Raw genomic sequence first — 24,122 nt, 5'->3', positions numbered from 1 at the left:
AAAGGTACTTGCTTTGTCTTTATTTTTCTTTGTAATGTCTATAAGTTTTAAGGAAGACAAAGGCCTACAACTATTTACAGAGAAGAAAGTCTAGGGCCTCGGAGACACCAGTTGGTTTCAATGACCAACATATGAAAGCTCTATTGACCAGGACAGGGAAGGGGACTAGGCATTCTGTAGAATTTTCTGTTCAGGCTGAACTAGCCAATTAATCAGAAAGTATCTTAACGGTCATGGAGGGAATTCTTGTGAGACAGAGTTTAGGATGAATGAGGATTTTAGGATGCTTTCCTTTTAATATTTCAAAGATGCCTGGGTGGCTCCGTCTGTTAAGCATCCGACTCTTGGTTTTGTCTCAGGTCGTGACCTCACGGTTCGTTAGATCGAGCCCCGCGTCAGGCCCTGCACTGACGGTGTGGAGCCTGCTTGGAATGCTCTCTCACCCTCTCTCTCTCTCTCTCTGCCCTTCCCCCACTCATTGTGCTCTCTCTCTGCCTCTCTCTCTCTCTCAAAATAAAATAAACATTAGAAAAAAAATTGCAAATTATGGCAGAAATCAGAAGCTTTGTGGTTACTCTTTCAGGTAGAAGGCGAAGGTTCACCTGTGCAGCACGATTTGTGACATCCGGAAGAGTTCACCTGGCCCAAAATGCCCACACCAGCTTTCCACAAAAGCCTAAATCTCAGAGAATCATCTAGAAAAAAGCCACAGACTGTTAAGATAAGTGGTGGTGGTTACTTTTCTCTTCCGCGGGAGGGCACCAGCCCCAGCAACCACTAACCTTCCCACAAATTGACGCTATCTATTTCCTCATACACAACAGGAAAATGTCTACTTTGGTGACCCTTTCTGCACCTTCCTACAAGCGTTTGCTCAAGAGGCGAAACCAGATCAACACTCTTGTCTTATTAAATGTCACTTTATAAAGTTATGCTTCTTAGATCTCCTTCCAAAAGGTTCGAGGCACTTGTGAGAAGCCATATTAATTACTACAGCTATAGCTATACTACACAGCTAGAGTTATGAAGGATACTCACAATTTCAAATTAAGTCACTAGGGATACGATGATGGAATATTACTCAGCCATAAAAGAATGAGATCTTGCCATCTGCAACAACACGGACGGACCTAGAGGGTATCACGCTGAGTGAAATAAGTCAGACAGAGAAAGACGAACGCCACCTGATCTCACCGAGGTGCGGCATCTAAAAAACGAAACAAATGAACAAACCAACAAGCAAAACCAGACTTTTAAATACAGAGAACTCGTGGGCGCAACAGGTGAAAGCGATTAAGAGATACGAACTTCCAGCTATAAAGTAAGTAAGTCACAGAGATGAAAAGTACAGTGTAGGGAATAAGGGACAGGTGGTGACCACGCTTACCGTGGCGAGCATCACATAACGTACAGACTTGTTGAATCACTATGTTGCACACCTGAAACTAACATATATGTCAACTATATTTAAATAATTTTTTAAAAACATCTGGTATACTGAAAATGGCAACTGAGGGTACTACGTAGGAGCCATTTCTAGGCATTAGGTAGTTTCTCCTGCAGTTGTCCCTAATGGGATGACGGATTATCCCCGCATGGCTCTCGAACTTCAGCAAGAATCGGAAACGAATGAACAGCTCCCAGCACAAAACACAACTTCTGGTAGAGGAGAGAGGTCATCGCCTAAGGCGCTATGGGACCCCAGGCCAGATCCAGGGTGTAATGGGATGGTATTTTTATTTCAGTGCAAATTTAGTAAACTCTGTCCTATATCTCTGTGGTTAATAAGAAACCCGAGCCACACCAACTTGCTCGTTTTTCCTGACCCACCCTGTTGGTCCACTGAGATCTGAAGGTAAGCCCGCATGACTAAATAGAAAGAAACCAAAGGCTTCGCAAGCTTTGGGCTCAAACCAGACTATCATTTGGCATTGGTGAGAGGAGACAGAAGAATCAACAGGGGGACCCCAAATCCCATCAGGTATAAATTAGCAAAGGTTGGCTCTAAGCTTCAAAAGCAAGAAAACCAAAGGCAGAGTCCAAAATACACACATTTTATACACACACACACATATATAAATACACACACGCACACACACACACACACACACATATACATATACATACAGAGATACAGAGTTTATTAAAATGACGAAATGTTACCGGAACTATGCTCAGGAAGGTAACTACCCCAGTTGTAACGATTAGATTTTATTTTGCGTTTCCTTGCAGCCCCGGTGTGTTCCTTACAAGTTCCTAGGTCACGGAGAGCAAATGTGCCGAATTTTAAAGTTCTTTGTCAGTGAGCAGGGACACGCAGTACTGACTTGTAGATGTTCGCAATTTAAATGGGGAGATTTGGGGGCTTCAGACATTACAGAATTATCTGGAAGCGTTGCCTTTCCCCACTTCCTCATCGCCAGTCCCTCAGACTTGTATTCCGTGCCCTGGCCTGACCCACACAACAGGGAAGGCCTGTGGCTTAAGGCCAAGGGCACGAGCTTCTCTCCAGACAAGGAGAAACAGCAAACAGGCTGGCCAAGGCTGAGACTAACGCCCTGGCTTTATTATAAGGAAGTCATTTCTGTGCCACATGCTTTTTTTGGCAAATATCCCCACCCTCACCACCCTCACCCCTGGGAAAAGAGAAGGAGGGGCATATACTATTTCAGGATTCCTTAACCCTGACCCTTTCGCTCGAAAAAGGACAGTGAGCCAGAGATCAGCTTCACAGAGTTGTCCACAAACCGGCCCAGGAACAAACCATTCCGAGGCTCCTGTTTTCAAAAGGGGCAGTTATGGTAAGCGGCCGGGAAACTGGTGTCCCTAATTTGTTGCAAATCGTCCTGTGGCCGCAGCCATCCAATGTCAGGGTGATGAGTCACTTCATCTGCCCCTTGGAGACAGACATGCTGACACAAGAGGAGAGGCTGGGGTTTTCCAAAGATGGTCATTTATGACCCTAAATCCAATATAGAATTGCCGTATGTCAGGTTTACGTGGAGGGGCAAAGTAGGGCTTGGGGACCTGGAATTCGGAGAGGAGGCAACAAAATACGACTCTTGGTATAGAATAACTTGGAAAGAGTTCACACGAGGGTGCCCGTGGGTAAATAACGGCACAGGAGAAGACCAGCACCTTCCATTTCAGGAAGACAAGGGAAGGCGAAGATAATCTGGCTGTGATTCGGGGGATGCCACCAATCACCAGCGGTTCATCCTGGGCACCTGGATATCCAGGCGCGTTCTGCCCTCACCCACCATGAGCTTGAGCAGCATCAGAGAGGCGTCTCTCTCTGCTCCAGCCCCCAGGTCTGTCCCTCGGGAGCCTACCACGGTCTGGATGTCCCTGCTGTTTATAGGGGCAGCTCCATGATCTGTTTATAGGAAACAGGAAACAAGGGAACGGTTGTCTGAAGGAAGAGGGAAGCAGAAACTTGTCTTGACCCATGACTGCAGAGCCAGGAGCAGGATGGCTGGTCAGACGGGTCGTGGGCATCTGTTCGGAGGGTTGAGGGAAAGCAAGGAGCATAATCTTATGCTGTGTCGAAGGTGAAGCAAAAAAGCAAAAAGCACCAGGGAAATGTCAGAGTCGACAAATGGAACCGTCTGAAAGCTTTTACCAAACCTAGGGGAGGGAAGCCAAAAGAAAAATCTCCAGGAGCCACAGAGAAGGCCACGTAGCACGACAGTTGTGGACACATTCGTGCTCCAGTCTGTGCCGGGGGTCTCGCGGAGTGGTGCAGAGCAACTCTGAGGGACACCGACATCGATCCCCCTCGAGACAGTGGTCAAAAAAAAAGGAAGAACCTCACACCCCTTAACGCACCAAATGAGAACCCTGCTCCATCCAGCACTTTCCGTAGAAGCAAATGAACCAGAAACGAGAACCAGAAAAGGATCATACCATGTAAGACTCAGAATGGACGGTGATGTGCAAGGCACGTGCTTTGAAGCATAAAGACCTTGGAAGCCCTCCCTGGTTTTCTTTGCACCCACCTCCCAATCCCCACAGGAAAAGCATCCCTCTTGAACAAAATCTCTGCTAACACCAGTCAACCTGGCCTTCTCTGAGGACAGCCCCCTTGCGACACACCTGTGTTGGATTCTGTTGAGTATTGACAACTTCTTCCCCACAATCGGTCTGACCACGACCACTAGAGGGGTGAGAAACCAAAGTAGAGGTTTGGTTTTTGAAATTGAGACCCTTCTCCCTGCTCCCACTTGGAAGGGGCAAGGAGGACAGATAGGGCTTTAGAGATGGGAGTGTGGGAAAAATTCTCCCTCAGGCAAGGGAGGGACAGCAGACTGAGCCCTTTGCTCTCCCTTTGAACCACCAGGCAGCTGTCCCACCCCACCCCACACTGAAGGCAATTTTATAAAAATGCCCCGAGTTATGGGAAAGAAAGGTCCTATGGGATTAAGAGCCGGTGCCCTACATTCAGGCCTCTGTGAGGGCTCTCGCTTGTTGCTGAAATAAAGGCATCTACACAGACACAAAAAGAAGGGCATTCAGGGGAATAAGGGCGGGCGGGAGGGATGGGCACTGGCTATGTCTTAGGTACGGGACCCTAAGTGGGTTAGGTGCCTCAGCTCGTCCAGCCCACCCTTAGGCATCACCTAAACCAGCCCTGCTCTGGTTCCCTGGATGCCATTTCTGTCCCAAACCACACTAACTGCCCAGAACCATGGTCATAGGGACGCTCCGACTAAAGCCAAGAGAAGAGGGAGCTGAAAAGGGTTTGGTTTAACATTATCTTGTCCATGAGTCTGTTCAATAAAGATCTACTCAACAAAATACGGCGCAAGGGTAGAAATGGCACAAAACACTGGGTGCCCTTAACCAGAAAACCCGAAGCCCCATTCCGAAAGATGAAATTGTAGAAGAAACAATAAAAGAAGATTTTCTTTTAGGACATTTGGGATGCTTGCTGAGCCAACGAATGAACTCAGAAGTCAATCCACGGATCGGGGATCCCCAAAACACACTGATAGTTAGCACACTACCACACTGTGAATAGAAGCATCCAGGCTTCCAGTGTTTTTGACTTGTCAACACATCCTCAAGCTCTAGGGGACGGTGCCATCGGGGCGAGAAGAGAGGCTCAACCAGAGTAGGGTCAGCTTCTGGAGCTTTGCTTGCTGTATTCTACTCCTGACCTAGTGTTGATACGCACTGTGCCGAGAACATTCTGAAATCCCGCCTACAGTGGACGGTGTTGGAGAAATACAGAGCCGTAAACCCACTTCGCACAGTATTCTCGGTGAATACGTTGAATAATTTCAGGGGATTTTTAACTCTTTCCATTTGGATTCAGATGCTGTCGGTGCAGGAAGTAAGAACTTAAAAATACTCTACAAGCCTTGAATAGCTAATTCACCTAGGTCATCAGAATAAGGTGTGCCATAGGCTTGTGGTTCTGAAAATCTGGACTACCGGTTTAAAAAAAATCCATTACTGAAATGTGACTCACTGATACCTTTTAGGGGAAGGACATGCTTAATAAGGAAACTTCATTCCTGGGAAAGATGATGTGAGTTGAATTGATATATTGACTGATTTTCCCACGGACACAATGATACAACAGGAGATTCTTTTCTTGGCCCAGAACTAACGGAACAGCTTTTATAGAAATGCCCAAACAACCACAAAATTGGGGAAGGGGAGCCTATGAAAGATAAAGTTTTCTAAAAGATATATAAACCCCCTAAGCGGGTGACAGAGACAACATGAGAAAAACCAATAGAAATGGGACAGAGAGTGCCGGTCCCCAAGGCGCTAAATTCTTGGCTCATTTCCCAATTTCTGTATTTGGGGAGATTCTGACAGGGCAGCCACAGCATCCGATATCCCCTGCTCTAACGGTGGAGTCCCTATTTTCCAGTCTCCCTTTCAACCGAGGGAAACCAGCCTTCTTGAAGCTCAGGTCCAAGGCAAGCCATTTGCTGACGTCTGGTCATTTTTCTGCCCGCACCCACTGCACAAGCTTTTCTCAGCTCAGCATCGCCCTCTCCCGTCTTCCTCTACAATGTGTGCCCGCGAAGTAGAGTCCTCACGGGTCCTACCCCCACCTCTTGGTGAGGTGCAGGACGGAGCCTGGCAGTGTGGGGCCGGGAAGCTGGCCACCTGCAGCTGGGAGGGAAGAGGGCCCGTGGGCAGCTGAGCAGAAAGCCGGACCGTGCCCTGCTGGGCTCCTGTTATCGCCACCGATTACAGTGCCAAGGCAACTGCCGAGGTCAGTAGGAAGGGCTCTATCGGCTGCTTGCAGGCAAAAAGCCAGCGATTCCAATAATTCCAGCTGCATCGTCACCATGACTACTGTGAGGTACAGACCATCCGGAAGGCTTCTGGTTTTTACATGTTCTGCAAGGCAGAGAGGGAACGCTCCCTGGACGGGAAACCACCCCTTCGGCCCCACTGTCGTGTCTCTCGCCTTCCCTCTTCCGCCATCTAGTGGTGCGACAAGATATCCAGTGGGGACGGCAACAAACCAACTCCAGGGCAGAAGGAAGGGTCCTCGCAGAATGGGAACCACACGGATAGACCCTCTGTTTCACCACACTTAGGAGGAATGAAGAGAGAGGCCGTTAAGCCCCTCGCTTTCGTATCTTTGTCGGTAGAGTTTATCGTTATACTAGCATATCCTGTGACACAAATCGCACGCATCCCACTTCTTGTAAGCCTATAAAGGAAAAATGTATCATCAGTGCAGCAAAGTCTATTTTAGAAAAGGAAAATTGAGTATTTTGTTTTTCTTACATAAATACAAGCCTACCCTCTTGGTAACGCTTCTCAAGACTGATTTTGTTGGCACATCCAGCCAATGATTTAGGCTGTCTGTCCCCAGTGGAGCGGAGAGACGGGCCCATCGGCCGCACCTTATTCATCTATTAGGTTTATTAAGTTTCTTACTCCGGCCCACACACAAAAAAAGATATGCTCTATTTTGAAATGTGCTTCTCACTCTTCCCACCCTTAGAACTTAAGAACAATTTAATGCACCGTTGATACCTGGATCCTCAGAAATATGTTTTCGGTCTTAGAACTTTTTGAAACATAGATCTGAACCTTTCAAAAAGCCTATTAATCCTAACTACGCTCCCAGGTATGTATAGTATTTATTCTTTTCAACAGCCATAACAATCGATGTATTATTGCACGGATCAGGTGGCTGGCCACCCTTGACCCACATAACTTAATCACTGAATCAAATTGCTCTTAGCTTTAAATTCTGGCCAGAGGCTTAGTCGTGTTCACATTCATTGTCACAGTAGGTGGAATCAAGTCATAAGAAGTACACGGACGAACAGAATGGAACTTACTATTTATCCTCATGTACGAATTATGCTTTAAAAACTCCAGGGCTATTTTTAATCCTTATTTAATAATATGGCCGGATACCAACTGAAGCTTTTACACGGACCTGAAAAGCTTATTTCCTTGTAAAATTCTCACAAGGAATTATTACAACAAAGGAACATCTTGTTCTGGGAAGCCTGCTTAATAATGCAGCCTGTTTTTATATACCCTGGTGGTTTGCGTTCTTGAATGGATGAGAATATTCCAATCCTTGCAGTGACTGCACAGGGAAAAAATGCACACGGCAGACAGATCTGGCCACACGGAACCTCCTGTGTCTCCTGGACCTGCCTTAAACCCCTCCATACCTCTCACCATGGTCCTATCTTTTGACCCAACCAGATTTCACCAGCTTAGAAGACACATAAGCCACACATCCCAGTTACTTATCGCCAATGAACAAATGACCCCCAAACTTAACAGAGGGTGCTGCTTTTTTTTTTTAATCTCTCGTGCTCTCATAAGTCAGGAATCTGGACAAGGCTCTGGATTAGGTGATCCTTCCTTTCCATGTGGCATTGACAAAGGTCACTCAGTGGTGTTGAGCTGGTGGAGGGGCCGAGCTGAGGGGTCCAAGGCAGCTTCTCAAACGTGTCTACTGTCCGGGCAGCGTGGCCGGAAGGCTGGGCTCAGCCGGGATTGTCAAATGGAGCACCGGCAGGTGGTCCCTCCAGCTGGTGGCCTCAAGCCAGACAGTGAACAAGGCAGAAGGTGCACAGCCTTTTATAGCGAAAGCCACACAGCATCACTCCCACCATATTCTAGTGGTGACCAGGCAGTCACCAGGGTCTGGCCAGCTTCAGAGGGAGGAGAATCAGACCCCACTTCTCAGTGGAAGGAGGGTCAAAGAATTCGCAGCCATCCTTAACCCACCACCTGAAGATGTGATTGCACGATGTGCGGAAATGCTCAAATCATTTATTTATAGACCCAGTTCTTTACGCGCTTGAACTGGCTTAAGAAAATGTCGGCAGTGCCTAAAAGCAGGGGAGTTATTTATTTTATGTTCAGTGATGGGCAGAGCAACATCTGTGCAGAATTTACGACAGCAAATGTCAATATCTGGAGAGTGACAATCTCACTTTATTGCCGCTGCTTACGACTCAGGGTCATAATATATCGGTTAAAGTGGCAATTAACAAAAAAATGTCCTTCTCATATCTGATGTGTTAATACCTCTGAGTTTTCTTAAGCATTAATTTCTCTGTAAAGTTAAACGACACAAAGAAACCATTGAGCTGCAACCCAAAACTTCATCCAGTCTGACCTTTTATGGGAATAGCGTCGAAGGCAGCCAGCCCGGGGCTCAAACAAAGGGAACAAAGTTGGGGGTAGGGATTAAGTCAGTCCAAGATTCTTCGAACTCACCGCCTCCCTGACACCAAAGGCACCAAAAAGGTATTAATTTCCCTCATTTAGGAAGAAAGCCCCATGTCCCTGTATCTCCAGACCAATAGCGCTTTTATTCTATGTGGGCTTCAAAGCATGTGATGTCTGTGATGTGCAGTGTCTTAGACATGCCTCTGGCTGTTGTCCTAAGGGCCCCATCAGTCCCCTCGTGTGCCCCCACTCAGGGAAGAGAACAGCGACTTCCTGCCCCAATTCGTCTTTCCCTCCACCCACCATGGTTAGAGGTGGGCCTGGGGCACCCAAGGGGTGATGCTGGGGGTGCATAATGAGGCTCTTCCTCCTGGACCACAGCATCTTAAGGCCCCAGGAAGGTTAGAAAAACACAAAGATAGAGCCTTGGGGGCACTTGGGTGGCTCAGTCACTTGAGCACCAGACTTAGGCTCAGGCCATCATCCCATGGTTCATGAGTTCGAGCCCCACATCAGGCTGTCTGCTGTCAGTGCAGAGCCTGCTTGAGGTCCTCTGCCCCCCCTTCCCCTCCCTCACTAGCTCTCTCTCTCTCTCTCTTAAAAATAAAATAAACATTAAAAAAAAAAAAGATAACGCCTTGGGCAGAATGGGTCCAGATTTTCTCCTCTCCCTGCAGCTGGCCACGCCGTCTAGGGGGAAAGTCTTGCTGGCCCAAAGGCAGGATAGCACAGCTTCTGAAAGGGGACCCAAGCCTCTTGCTACTCCAGGACCGCGTGGGACTCACACGCTCAGAAGCAAAAGGGGGTGTGGGGGCAAGTCTCTATTTAATTGGCATGGTACCCTTCTCCTTCATAAGCATGAATGGCCGCTTCGTAGAGATGACAAAGAAATGACTGTAGAAAGGACACGTGGAGTGGCCCAGATCTCAGCTCGAGGCCCGCCTCGTCCGTGTGTTGTAATTACGGTAATTATATGGCAGTGACATTTGCTGTAGTAAATCGTGCAGACAGGTTGCTCTGTCCATCGCTGAATATAAATAAGTAAACAAATAAATAAATAAATAAATAAATAAATAACTCCGTTGCTTTTAGGCACCGCTGACACTTTCCTAGTTCAAGTGAGTAAAGAACTGGATCTATAAATAAACTATCTGAGCATTTCGGCACCCTCTGACGTCATGTGAAATCACGTGACCGCGCGATCGGCTAAAGATGGCTGCAAATTCTTTCGCCCTCCTCCCACCGAGAAGCCGGGTCTGAATCTGGCCAGCCCCCTGGGGACCACCTGGTCACCAGTAGGATATGGTGGGAGCGATGCTATGTGGCTTTTGCTATAAAAGGCTGTGCACCTGCTGCCTCGTCCACTGTGTGTCTGGAGGCCACCAACTGGAGGGACCACCTGCAGGTGCTCCATTTGACAATCCCGGCTGAGCCCCGCCTTCCGGCCACGCTGCCCGGACAGTGGACACGTGTGCGAAGCTGCCTTGGACCCCTCAGATCGGCCCCCCCACCAGCTGAACACCACCGAGTGACCTCCGTCTATCTCCCCCGTTTTGTGCTTTCACTGCACCGCGTCCTATAGTCTCCTGCCACACAAATAGAAAGCCAAAGATGATTTGCAACATGCACCCGGCTTGAACAGCTGTTCGATTACTGTGCTCAGACACAAGCCGATGTCTGCGAGTGCCAAGTGACGCGTGAGGCATTCACGGCTAACTGAGAATGTACGAGATGACCCAATTTACACTCTGCAAACTGACCACCCAATTCTTTGTACCTGATGCGGTAGCCACGCGTGTACATTACCATCATCCACTTACCCGTCTATTACACACAGCACAGTCTTCCCAACGCAAGAGACTGCAGCAGAAGGGCAGAGCCCAGGCTGTCTGAGGTCTAGAGGCCAAATCCCCCCCCCTTTAGGGATCACTGCCCAGCCTGCTACCCTATTTCTCCCACCTGTTCCAGCAAACGCCCCCCCCCCCACACACACACACACACTCCCCTTCCTCACTCTAGCCATTGCTTCTGGATCACTCTCTAGGCTGAAAGCTCTAGAAAAGCAGGGGCTGTGTTCATCACTGTGTGTCACTGCTGTACCCCGGCCCCAAACACAGGGTCTGCTACTTGGCGGGCACTCAATCAATATTCGCTTTAAATAGCCACTTGAGTCCAAAACACCACTCTGGAGTTTAGAAGACTGAAAGGCACCTTTACCTCTCCCCACAGCAAAACACTCAACTTTCATGTGGCCAACCAGGCACCCAAGGGAGGAGAACCAGGGAGTTGGGGTAGAGCTCATAAACCCAATAAAAATCTAGAATTAGAGAATATTTTTAATCTGATGATTTCTTACACAAACATATAAGATTTGACTTCCCTTGCTGTGTGAATAAGTATATATCAACTGTTCTCCATAGAGCTACCCCCTCCCCCAAAGCTTCAAAAGTATCTCCCCGAATGATCTTTGATATCTGAGTGTTTCAGTTCCCCCTCCCACTAATTAAACATAAGCTCTGAGCAGTCTTCCACAATTCACTGGATCCCTACAAATAGGCTATGGCATCATTCTCTGTAAATTTTGGTCAATTCTTTGGACAGATGGAGGCAGAAATAGAACATCTGGCGAGGAGACAACCTCAGAAATGATATTTTGATATCACTGCATCACAGACGATTACTTTTCACGATGGTTTTTATTTGTAGGACTCAAATACATTCCAGTAGGTGGCATGCCAAGATCAGAGCGATGTAGCCGTGTGGCATGAAATGATCCCGCTATCTTAGATATTTGAAATTTTGTTTTGAACGGGAATTCTTACCATGTAAGAAAGAACTTAATTCTCAAAGGGCATGTGCTTGATAAAGTGTAACGTGCTAATTAAAAAGAAAGGGAGAGAGGCAAGAATTGAAATACCTAATCCCTCAGGACTTAAGAAGTTATAGAATATAAAGTAAAACAGAGGATTTGAGGATTCCAGTAAATTAAGGGGCACCTGGGTGACTCAGTCGGTTAAGCGGCCAACTTCAGCTCAGGTTATGATCTCGTGGTTCATGAGTTCGAGCCCCGCGTCAGGCTCTGTGCTGACAGCTTGGAGCCTGGAGCCTCCTTCGGATTCTGTGTCTCCCTCGCTCTCTTCCCCTCCCCCACTCGCACTCTGTCTCTCTCACAAATAAACAAACATTTAAAAAAAAAGATTACAGTAAACTAAGTTGGGGATGTCATTTTATTTTTAATGTTTATTTTTGAGAGCGAGAAAGAGAGAGCGGGGGAGGGGCAGAAAAGCAGAGGGACAGAGAATCTGAAGCAGGCTCCACGCTGTCAGTGCAGAGCCCGACATGGGGCTCCATCCCACAAACTGTGAGATCACGACCTCAGCCGAAATCAAGAGTCAGACACTTCATCAACCGAGCCACCCAGGCGCACCTGAAGTTGGAGAGTTTAAGAGTGCTGTCACAGCCTATGCTTTGTTTTCCTGCGCATCAATTCCAACAAGTTACTGAGACTGAAAGGATAAATTACTCCAGTACAAATAGTCAAAACGGTCCAATAAAAATATATGCAGCCCACATGACAGACAATGGTCTAACTTCTTTAATACAAAAATTAGGAAAAATAAGGTCAAACATTCATTTGAAAAATGGGCAAAGGACAAAAGCGAGCTGCTTACAGAAAAAAAGATGTCAGTAGTTGTTAAATATAAAAGTATACTCAACCACACATACACCAAAAGGGATATGATCTAAGAAGTGAGCTTCTGGGGCACCTGGGTGGCTCAGTCAGTTGAGCGTCCGACCTCGACTCAGGTCATCATCTCGTGATCTGTGAGTTCGAGCCCCATGTCGGGCTCTGTGCTGACAGCTCGGAGCCTGGAGCCTGCTTCTGATTCTGTGCCTCCCTCTCTCTCTGTCCCTCCCCCGCTCATGCTCTGTCCCTCTCTCTCTCTCTCCATCAAAACTAAATAAACATTAAAAAAAATTTTTTAAAGAAGTGAGCTTCCATATGTGATTACATATGCACAGAGGGATATTCATTACAGGGTGGTTTAACATCCAAAAGAAGAAACTACTGGGGCACCTGGGTGGCTCAGTAGGCTAAGTGTTGGACATCTGCTCAGGTCATGATATCACTGCTCGTGAGTTCAAGCCCCACATTGGGCTCTCTGCTGTCAGCATGGAGCCCCCTGCAGTTCCTGTCTCCCTCTGCCCCTCCCCAGCTCCTGCTTTCTCTCTGTTAAAAAAAAAAAAAAAAAAAAAAAAAAGGAAACTATCTAAATATCCACCCATGGGAGACTGACCACAGAGTACATCTATCACTAGAAAACTATGAAATTTTTAACTCGATCAGAGTTAAATTTTTAGCTCGATCAGAATTTAATCAAGCTACAGGTACAACAGGGAATGATATCTAAGATATACCATCAAGTAAAGAAAGCAAGATGTAACCCAATGTATTTCCAGTGTACTACTTTTTATGAAAACAAAATTGGGTGTGGTACTTTTTAAAAAATATGTCTGTGAGGGATGTCTGGGTGGCTCAGTCAGTTAGGCGTCCAACTTTGGCTCAGGACATGATCTCAACAGTTCGTGAGTTCGACCCCCATGACGGGCTCTCTGCTGTCAGCACAGAGCCTGCTTCAGATCCTCTGTCTCCCCCTCTCTCTGCCCCTCCTGCACTCCCACTCTCTCTGCCCCTCTGTGCACATGCGTGGTCTCCCTCTCTCTCTCGCAAAAATAAATAAACATTAAACATCTAAAAAAATAAAATAAAATAAATAAGACAGAAATCACAGTGTGTGACTTCTGAGACTTGGTCATAAAAGGCATTGTGGCTTCTTCTCTCTTGGATCCCTGCTCTGAGGAAAGCCAGATGCCATGTTGTGCCAACATGAGAGCAGCCCATGAAGAAAGCCCCAAGTGGTGAGGATTCGAACCGCTTGCCAACAGTCATGTGACTCAGCCACATTGAAAGTAGATCCTCCCCTGCCCCAACCAATCCTTCAGATGAGACCACAGCCCTGTGAACGTCACATCTAGCAATCTCATAAGCTAGAACTACCCGACCAAGAAGACCCCAAATTCCTAACACAGAGAAGCCGTGAATAACAAATGTTTGCTGTTTTAGGTGCTAAGTCTCAGAGTAATTAATTTATTACACGGTGATAGGTAACTAATGCAGTGAGCATATTTACATGCCAGCTTCAATATGCACAGAATACCCCTGGAAAGAGATTCAGCGACTGTCTCCAAGAAGAAAAACTGAGAAGCTGGACCTCAGGGGTGGAAAAAGACTTACTTTTTATTGTATTGTATTTCATTGTATCTTTTTTTAATGTTTATTTATTTTTGACAGAGCAAAAGCAGGGGAGGGGCAGAGAGAGGGAGACAGAGGATCCAAAGCAGGCGTAGCACTGACAGCAGTGAGCCCCACGTGGGGCTTGAACTTACGAACCAGGAGATCACGACCTGAGCCAAAGTCAGACGCTAATCTGACCGAGCCACACAGGTGCCCCTCATGGTATCTTTTTATATTTATAATCTCTGTTTTATTTCAACCTCACCTAAACCGAGATCAGGGGCCTCGTAGAAAAATAACATTTCCAAAAATAAGTATAAGATATTCAGCGTCTTAAATATTTTTCACTGTGATAGACACTGCTGATTCTTCACTCAACAGCCATTCCTCTTCTTCCTTGCTAAATAAAACTCCAATTTTGTGCCAAAGGCCATGTATCTAGTCCCAGGTCACAAATCAAAGGGGGTTTAACTATGGGTCAGCAAACCTTCTCTTAAAGGGCCGGAGAGTAAATATTTTAGGCTTTGCAGAATCCAGCTGAACATGGAATTGGATACCATCTCCCTACGGGAAGGAGAATGGTGTGCCAGAAAACACGGTGATGTCTACACTGCAGACAGAGTATCTCCCTCTACCCCCAACTATGCCCAAATACAAAGCCCAGTTCATGAATCAGCACTCTGTCAGAAAAAAAAAAAAAAATAGAAAAAAATTGATGGAAAAGGAGTCTAAGAGATTTCAATATCCACCTCCCCAACTCTCGGAGAAAACCCTCCTTTGCTGAACGTCGCAGGAGCTCACAGAGTGGCGAGAGCAAAGGCAGCCTGTTTTCAAAAATCTTCAAGAACTTGCACTAGGGATCATCGGAGGGACCCACTCTCTGTGTCTCCCCAAATACATCAAATCGACAAACACCTTAGTGACTACTACTGTATCTGTGGGTCTTCCCACTATATACTCCTACAGCCTCCTACTCATCTTCGCTGCCTCTTCCCCTTCCTGCCAGCATTAACCGGGCGCCTACTGTGTGCCAGACCCTGTGCTGGGGGGGGGGGGGGGGCGGGAGGACAAAAGTGAGCACATCAGTGTAGTCCCTGCTATTGCCAGCATTCAGTGCTCAGGGTCTGTCCTCTGGGCTAGACGGTAAACTCCGTGAGGGCAGGGACCCTGTCGGTCTTGCCTGACGTTGGGTCCCCAAACTGTAGCACAGTGTCTGACACACAGTAGGTGATAAATTCACACGCGCTAGGTTAAGGGAGGCATCGACAGCACTGTGACCTACTTGAACCGAAACCATGGCTCAAGAGCTTTGTACTTTCTACGTTCCTTCAAAGGCTGGGTTTTGACTTTTCTGCGTATGGGAAACTAAAGAGTAAATTCACATGCCGAAAGGACCCGGTGTGGTGTTTCGGAAGGTATCTTGCCGATCTTCAGGTATCTGTTTCTGAAGGTATCTACAGGTACAGACAGATATCCGCAGGATACGTGAGTGGCCTAGTTGGGTCACCTTGGACTGATGCCACCGGCATCCACCTGGGCATTTACCTACCATTCCCAAAAGGCACCGACTGAGAGCTTCCAATGAGCCCACTGCCCTGCCAGCATGGGGAGAGGGACCACCACCCCCCGCCCCGACCCCGTGTGCACATGTGTGCGCGGGTGTATCAGACGTTAGCATAACACCGCATTCCACCTCGGTTTCCACCCCAACTACCTCCACTGACTTCATAAATGGATTTGCAGGCAAGTTGTATCAGACGCTCAGAACACAAGGGACAAAAACGTCATTCTGCAGGGAGCCGTAAAGTCCTAGGAGTGCACCTTTGCCCATTTCCCTTCAGGGCTCAGGGTCACAGCCCACACACGATGATGAAAATACCACCTCCCTCTCGAGCTCCTCGGTGACCAAGCCCCGCAGGACAGGTCTCGACATGTTCTCTCCTGGCGGAAGGTGCCTGGATTGCTGCAGCCAACTGGTCTACCAGGAGCCAGTCAGCTGCTGCTCTGGACACATACCTACCCCTCCTCTCCTGCCGTGGCCACGTGGTGTGGCCCTGCTTGGCTGCCTCCATTCATTTATTTACTTATGTTGGGGGGCAGTTCTCAACGTCAATGCCTCTTCAAAGGTCACGTCTTTCTTTCTTTCTTTTTTTTTTTAATTTTTGTAACGTTTATTCATTTTTGAGAGACAGAGACAGAGCACGAATGGGGGAGGAGCAGAGAGAGAGGGAGACACAGAATCCGAAGCAGGCTCCGGGCTCCCAGCTGTCAGCACAGAGCCCGACGCGGGGCTCGAACTCACCCACCAGACTGCGAGATCATGACCTGAGCTGAAGCCGGATGCTGAACCGACTGAGCCACCCAGGCGCCCCAAAGGTCACGTCTTTCTTGAGTTGTACTTGGTTCTACCGATTCCACCTCTCTAGAGACCCAAATGTGATGGCAAATGCCAGCTTTTGAGCTCTGCAGTAGCTGCATGTTAACAGTTAAATATATGGTGTCCAAAAACGTAATTTCAGAAATTCCTAGACTCTGGCCCAGGATTACTCACTGGTCACACTGAGGTTTTTTAAGTCATGTGACATTTGCCAGGAAATCTATAACTCAGATTGTCCTACGCCTAGACCCTGCCTCAAAGTACACACGCTGGATTAGAAGCCCCAAATCTGTAAGCAAGACTTCCTTAGCGACTAAGTCCCCACAGCTGGTGAAGTCCCTACTTTATCCTTTGTTGTCAGTATTTTGTTTGTCGTTTGTTATTGTTATGTTGGTATGTTATTATGTTGTTACCCTTTGTTATGAGTGAAGAAGAAATGACTCTTTCTTACTAAATACACTGCAGGGTTACCTTATAATTTGATGACAAATAATTAACACTTCTTTGTAAAAAAAAAAAAATAAATAAAAGAATTAGCATGATCAGAAATTAATTTCTCATACAATAATTCAAGGAAGCTTTCCTGGGCCTGTTCTATACGCTTTTGGCTCTTTTACAAGAATACATTCTTGGGGTGCCTGGGTGGCGCAGTCGGTTAAGCGTCCGACTTCAGCCAGGTCACGATCTCACGGTCCGTGAGTTCGAGCCCCGCATCAGGCTCTGGGCTGACGGCTCGGAGCCTGGAGCCTGTTTCCGATTCTGTGTCTCCCTCTCTCTCTGCCCCTCCCCCGTTCATGCTCTGTCTCTCTCTGTCCCAAAAATAAATAAACGTTGGGAAAAAAAAAAAAAAAACAGAATACATTCTTGCGTACTTACAGAATAAAACAAAATGGCAAATTAGTAGGATGAGAATTTTCACAAAGATGGAGATTATAAACCACCAGGTGGTTAAAAGTAGAAGCAGATTTTATTAGCACATGTTACTGGGTCATATGTCATTACTTTGTGGTATGTTTGCAACCAATATATGTATTTTAAAAGACAGGGGGAAAAGCACAAGTTAAAAATCACAAATAAAATATGGGCCAATTAATGACGACGGTGTTGGCCAGGCCGTCAGGAGATGTTTGAAATGCTTGCAATACTCTCCCTTAAAAAACAAATCTGTGAATTCTGCACTCCAGTAATGGCATAGAAAAACTTGACATGTTTACAAAACCCAGAAGGTCAGATGTCGATTATGGAGTAGAGCCCAAAGAAGAAGCCCAAAGAAAGCTAAAGCTGGCAAAGAAATTATATTTTGAACTAATTTAAGGATTTTAAATCAAAAGTAAGAATTAGCAAACTCAAAAGATACAAGCGTCTAAGAGGTTTTTGCTCGGGGCGCCTGGGTGGCTCCGTTGGTTAAGTGTTGGACTCTTGGTTTCAGCTCAGGTCATGATCCGGTTCATGGGATCAAGCCCTGGGTCAGGGTCTGCACTAACAGCATGGAGCCTGCTTGGAGTTCCCTCTCTCTCTCTCTCTCTCTCTGTCCCTCCTCTGCTCACGTGCACACACACACTCTCTCTCTCTAAATAAATAAACATTTTTTAAAATAAATAAATGAAAGGTTTTTGCTTGATTTCTTTTTTGTTTTTAAGTAGAATGATTTGCAGGTGGACGAATTAAAGGGGATGCCTTAACAATCCTATGAGGCACATCTGAAGTGACCCTCAGAAGTTGTATCAAATAGTAGTTGCTTAAAAACCCATCTCCCTAGTTGGAGATCTGTTTTCTTACCCTTTTTTGTTTTTGTTTTTTTTAAGTAGGCTTCACGCCCAGCACAGAGCCCAGTGTGGGGCTTGAACTCACGACCCTGAGATCAAGACCTAAGCTGAGATCAAGAGTCGCACGCTTAGCCAACTAAGCCAACTAAGCCACTCAGGCTCCCCTGGAGATCTGTTTCTTTAAGAAAAAAAAGGGGGGGGGCACAAACGATCACCAAGATGATCATGTCAGAATAAAACAGTCTGGATAGCCCATATGGGGCTCTGCCCCTCCCCTGCTCACGCGCTCACTCTCTCTCAAAAAAATAAACAAATATATATTAAAAAAAAAAAAAAAAAGCCCCTTGCCTCCTGAGCAGGATCTGAGAAGAAAAATGTATTTTTACTTTCCATAACATTCCTATCCCCAGAGAATGGAGGTAATTAGGTATCTAGAGAGATTTTTCCTTTAAAGAAAAAAAGGAGGGCAGGGATGAAATGGGCAGGGGACCATTTCTGTGCAAAAGCAATAGAAGTTTGTGGAAGCTAAGCAGATAGAACAATAAGAACACAGGTTCGCACCATGCTTATCTCAAGCCATGGTACTATTCTAAGTGTTTTACATAATCTAATTCTTGAACAACCTCACCGGTAGGTACTATTATTATCCCCACTTTATCCATAAGCAGTAAAGGCTTAGACAAGTTAAGTAGCTTGCCCAAGGTCACACTGCAAGAGAGCAGCAGAGCCAGGATTTGATCCCCCGGCTGTGGGTCCATGCTATTGATGACCATGGTAACCGTGGCTGCCGTGCACACAGGCACCCATTCAAATCTTCATCGTGTTCCAGACCCGTGCTCCACATGGAGGGGAGAAGATGAATTTCACACAGTCAAGGGGAGAGGTGAAACACACAGGACGTGAGTGGACTTTCAACAGAGGGACACCCAACCCAGACTGGGGTTGGAAAAGGCTCCCCAGAGGAGATGATTCCCCATGATGAATCCAGACACCCCGCAGGGGGCAGGGAGAGAGTCGAGATGGAAAAAACTTGATTCAGGCAGAAGGTACAGCACCTGCAAAATCTCCGGGCAGGAAAAAATGTGTTTCGCTCAAGGAAAGGTAACTCGTTCAATATGGCTGCCATAGTGGTACCATCGGTAACAAAGGGGGGCGGGGGGGTGGAGACATCCAGACAACACCAAAGAGGCAAGAATAACATCATGAGGGACCGACCTTGTGGCCGGGCTAAGGGTGTGGACTTATCTGAAATTCTGCAATAAACAACTGAAGAATTTTACGCGTTGAAACAACATGTAGCTCACTGGCTATCACCAAGGGCCTGGGTTGGAGACAGTGGAGAATGGAAGCAGGACAAGGTAGGAAGGTGTTACTCATTTCCGAACTGTAACAAGAGGCTGGAAAGGTGTGCTGGAATCAGGTGGCCATGAGACCAGAGCAATGGGAATTTTTCAGATCAAGAGCAGATTTGGGGCACACACCACAGGCAGGGCATTTGGCTCTTCCCCTCCCCCTTCCCCCTCCTTCTCCTTCCCCTTCCCTGAAAACTTCTAGCTCCCAGAGGCCCTTTGGAGGGGCTGTGCCCTTAGGTTCTATCCCAACGCATAATCTTAAAAGGCCCCATGGTTTTCAAAAAAGCTCTGTAACAGCCCTTTCCCACTAGTGAAGAAATACATGCCCTCTCCTCCCTAACCCCCTTGCCACGCAAACAATTCTTGAAATTCTGATGTTAATCACTTTGGAAACATTTCTCCTTTTGCTTATTAGAATTTGCTTACATTCCCCGCAAGGAGCTTTAGGTCCTAACTGGCTTCTATAAGCCTGAAAGTATTCTGGAAGGATTATGATTCAACATGCAATGCACATTCTTGGGCTTATTATCTGCTGCTCTCCTGGTCTGGCCACAGGTCTTCAGAACGGGCTTTTTTAACCAAGATCCCCATGTGGGGGGCAGGGGGCAGGGGGTGGGGGGTGGCTACCACTGGACCTCGCCTCTCATTTTTGATGCCTTGTAGAAATGCCTGTTTAAACTCAAACCGCAAAACGTACTCAGTCGTGCCCTACAGAGTCCCTAACAAATTCACTGTTCTCCTCCCATTTGAAGTAAGTTTGAAATACGACATAAAGGCAGATTGCGTTCAAGCCACCAGCATCTTGTAAACGTCCAGAATAAATGTTAAAATGCTCAATAAACACCCTAATACGTCCATAAATTTCCACTTTCCTTCCAAATAGACCTCATCGATATTGAGGAGGGCACCTTTTGGGATGAGCACTGGGTGTTGTATGGAAACCAATTTGTCAATAAATTTCATATATATAAAAAAATAAAAATAAAAATCTTAGGCACAAAAAAAAAAAAAAAAAAACAAATAGACCTCATCGATTCTACCCACCAAAGAGGGATACTTTTGGGGGGCTGAAAACCCTGGCCAGCCCTGGGCCCCTGAAATCGGAGTCCTGGGAATACTTCTCGCATTACAACCTGTTTGCATTTTTCCCCCTCTTCGAGTATTAAGCTTTCTTTGGCATCAATTGCTCTGAACATCAGTAAGGTGTGTCGCTTTTTTTCTTCTTTCAGTTAATTCTTCAAAAACCTCCGGAGGAGAAGGGCCAGTTTGGATTTTCAGAGCAAAGGACAGTGGGGTGCTGGCCCTGCATCCCCCCACTTCCCCCGACTGCCTCCACCCAACCTCTTCGTTTCCAAACCATCGTGTCTCGCTAAAACGCTCCTTAAAACTCTGCCAAAACACCCAGGATGTCCTGCCTCCCTCCTAGGAATGGAAGTGACCCTCTTGACACTGGGGACCCCTGGAAGACCAAGACCAAAAATGGGAGGGGGCGTGCTAAGAGTTGGGGAAAGCTCAACTTACCTTCACGAAGAGGGTGATGTCGTGCTCCTGTCTCGGGGCCCCCTCTTCGGACGCCTCGCCGTCCTCCCCGCGGCCGTTCACCCGCGCGGTCTCGTCCGCGCCCTCGACGCTGCTCTCCTCCGCCAGGTGGTTGCTGAGTTCGGCCTCCGGCTCCGCGGCCCCGGTCGGCGCGGCCGCCTCTGGATGCGCGCTGCTGCTGTCGGGGGGCTCCTCCTCGCCCGCCCCCTCCGGGCTGCGCTCTCGCCTCTCCTCCTCTGCCTCCTCCATCTCCTCCTGGGGTCCACCCTGGTCCCCTTCCTCGACGGCTTCCGCCCTCGCGTCCCCGGGGGCCGCTTCCTCCGACTCCGCTGTCCCCGGGGCCCCCGCCTCGTCGGCAGGCCCCGCCGCTGCATCCCGAGGCTCCCCTGCCAGCTCCCCCGGGCCGCACCCGCCAATCTCCGCCGCCGAGGCCTCCGTGGCTTCGGCCTGGGGCTGGGGGCTGCGGTCCCCTCCGTCCCGGGGTTCACCCTGGGTCCCGTGCGCCCCTCCCGCCTGCCCCGCTGCGTCCATGCTGGGCCCCTGCGCCCCCGGCGCGCTGCCTCCTGGTTCCCCCGGCCCTCGCTCCGCTTTCTCCTCCGCCCCGGGGTCCTCGGGCTCCCCGGGCTCCCCCTGAACCTCCGTCGCGGCCTCGCCCTGCGCGCCGAGACCGGGGCTCGCGTCCTCCACCTGCTCCCCGCCGCTCGCCCCCTCCTCTCCCTGGGGGCCGTCGGCGCACCCCGGGGCGCCCTCCTCGGCCTCCGCCTCCCCCTGCGCCGCCCTCGCGCCCCGCGTCTCGGCCGCCGGGCCACCGTCCGCGCCGGGCTCCCGCTCGCCCGCGCGCCCTCCGTCCGGGTCGGGGCTCTCTGCCCGGTTCACCGCGGCCGTCGCGGCTGCGCCCGCCCCTTCGCCCCTCGGCGCCTCCGCGGCGCCCTCGCTGGCCTCCTCCCGCTCCGCCTCCCGGCCCACAGCGGCCCCCGGCTCACCGGGTCTCTCCGCCACAGGCGCTGGGGCCTCGGGCGGCCCCTGGGGGCCTGGGGGCCCTCCCTCCAGCTCCGCTGCCTCGGCCATGGCCGCAGATCCCTGTCCTCCGCTGGAGACCCTTCCTTGACACTGCCGATGGGGCAAGGGGCCCTGGGCGAGGAGGTCGGTGCCGGAGGGGCCGCTGCACCCCTTCCAAAGGGACGCCTCGCTCTGGGCTCGGGTGGCGCAAAATGGGCTCGACCTCAAGACACTGCGCCCCTCGTCCCGGATTTAAGCTTTCTGTTATCTTCCTCCACCGCAACTGTTTCTCCAGATTCAAGTCTGCTTCCCACCCAGACTCCAATTCCTACCCGGCTTCGCTGGAGGCGCGGGCCACCGAGATAGAGAGCGCGGCTGAGGAGGGCCTCTTAGCTCCCACACCCTTTGAAATGCCTGGCCCGCCGTCCAGGGACTGACCAGTAGTCATCGGTGCCAACTCCGTCCCCCTGGGGCTTGGGCGGGGCTTGCACCCCATCCTCTCCCCGTGTTCAGGTGGCCTGGGAGCCTGGCCAATGACAGCCTTTCCCATGGCCCTTGTGAATTTCAGTGAAAAGATCCCGGTTCTCCTGGCAGCTTGTGTGTTTTCTGTAACAGCATCAAGTTCCAGAGCCATTTAAATCACACACACCCCCAACACCACACGCTGGGCACCCGAGTACCCTATCTCCACTCTCCCCCAGGGAGCCCAGGGTTAAGTTCCTCAGCTGATATCCAATGCAGATGCCCATGTTCCGCCTCAGTGTCCCCGAACAAAGGTGGTAAACCCAGAAAGCAAGAAGACAGGGAGACACCTTTCCAATTTTTCAGGACCCTCCTGAGAAGTTCCAGAGGCCCCTATAGAGAAGGAAGAGTCCGTCGAGGCACTTTGATCAGAGATGGGCTCTGTCGTGCATGAGGGAGACCCCCCTCTCAGGTATGACAAGTACAGCATCCTTGCAGTGTGGAAAGGCTAGATCCTTTACCTCTCTGGTCCCTGAAAGACTCTCTAAGAGTCTATCTTGCAGATGCTCCTAGATTTTCCAAGCCCCTGGCCAGCGCTTTAGCCTGAGTTGTGTGTTAGGGCTTGGGGAGCTGTGGGTGTTGGGGTGAAAATACAAGATTCGAAGGATGGGAGCTGTGGCATTCCCTGGGTGAGGAACTTCCTGGAATCACAAACTGGACACCTTCTCCCAAAGAAAAGGAAGTTAGGAGGAGAATTACGTGGTAAGTTCACTATGAGCTAGGCTAAATCGTGTGGGTTACAGAGAGGAGGCTGTTGTCCAGGATGGCCCAGGATGGCCCAGTCTAAGTGCGGTGAAGCAGGGAGCCCAACTCAAGACTGATTTGAGTCATAGGGCTCTTAATGGCTTTGACACTGTCCTGAGACACGTTAGTCTGTCACGTCTATAGAGGGCTCTGTTATCACTAAAAGACCAGAGGGGATCTTTGGTAGGGCTTGGAGTCACACATTTGGCTAATCACCGGGATGTCTCCGTCTAATACCCACTGACAGGTGACAAGACAGGAGCCCAGTGTCACCCAGATTCATGCCACCTTTCTCCAAGGTTGTGCCCTATCCAGAAAGGAAGGGACCGGAAGCTTCATCACCACAAAGCACGGCACATCTACTCAAAGCCCCACACTCACACACGAGAGCTAGACCGACATGTCAGACACAGGCCATGCTCTGCAAAAGCTCCCATCACCTAGAGAAAGGAATCCTGCTGCACTCACAAGGCCGGGAGATAGCCATTATTAGCCTCACTGCTTAAGGAAGGAGAAAAGCCAGCGCAGTCAGCCCCGAACAGCAAACACGGCACAGGACTGCAGTCCCTTGACGCAAACCCCGTGAGCACAGGACTGAAGTCCCTTTACGCAAACCCCATGAGCCCTGGTGTGTTCCAGAAAACAGAAGTCCTGATTATAGGAAGGTTGGCATCTCTTAAAAACCTCCTTTTGAATCAAGCCTAGAGATGATTAATGGGAACTCAGTACAGTTGACTGGCTGGCTGAGAGCTGGTCCCCAGGAGTGTCCTTGTAGAGAAACAGCATTCCTAAAGTCTATTCTGTCCTCGCAACGGACCCTACATCTCAAACAAGGTCATTTTATTCTA

The 24,122-nt window shown here is 48.9% G+C and overlaps 1 protein-coding gene across 1 annotated transcript in view; it reads right to left on the bottom strand.

The window, feature by feature from the left end:
* The window catches only part of CLIC6 (chloride intracellular channel 6), a 41,541-nt gene extending 19,087 nt beyond the window's left edge, over positions 1 to 22,454 (bottom strand). Inside the window, exon 1 of the mRNA XM_030330358.1 lies at positions 20,992 to 22,454. Coding sequence (XP_030186218.1) covers positions 20,992 to 22,077 — 1,086 coding nt within the window. The 5' untranslated portion in view covers positions 22,078 to 22,454. The remainder of the gene's footprint in view (positions 1 to 20,991) is intronic.
* Positions 22,455 to 24,122: the final 1,668 nt, after the last annotated feature.

This window comes from Lynx canadensis, chromosome C2 (genome assembly GCF_007474595.2).
Source record: "Lynx canadensis isolate LIC74 chromosome C2, mLynCan4.pri.v2, whole genome shotgun sequence".
Taxonomy (NCBI): domain Eukaryota; kingdom Metazoa; phylum Chordata; class Mammalia; order Carnivora; family Felidae; genus Lynx; species Lynx canadensis.
The sequence above is the reverse complement of the archived record's forward strand: the minus strand, read 5'-3'. Positions and strand labels throughout refer to the sequence as shown.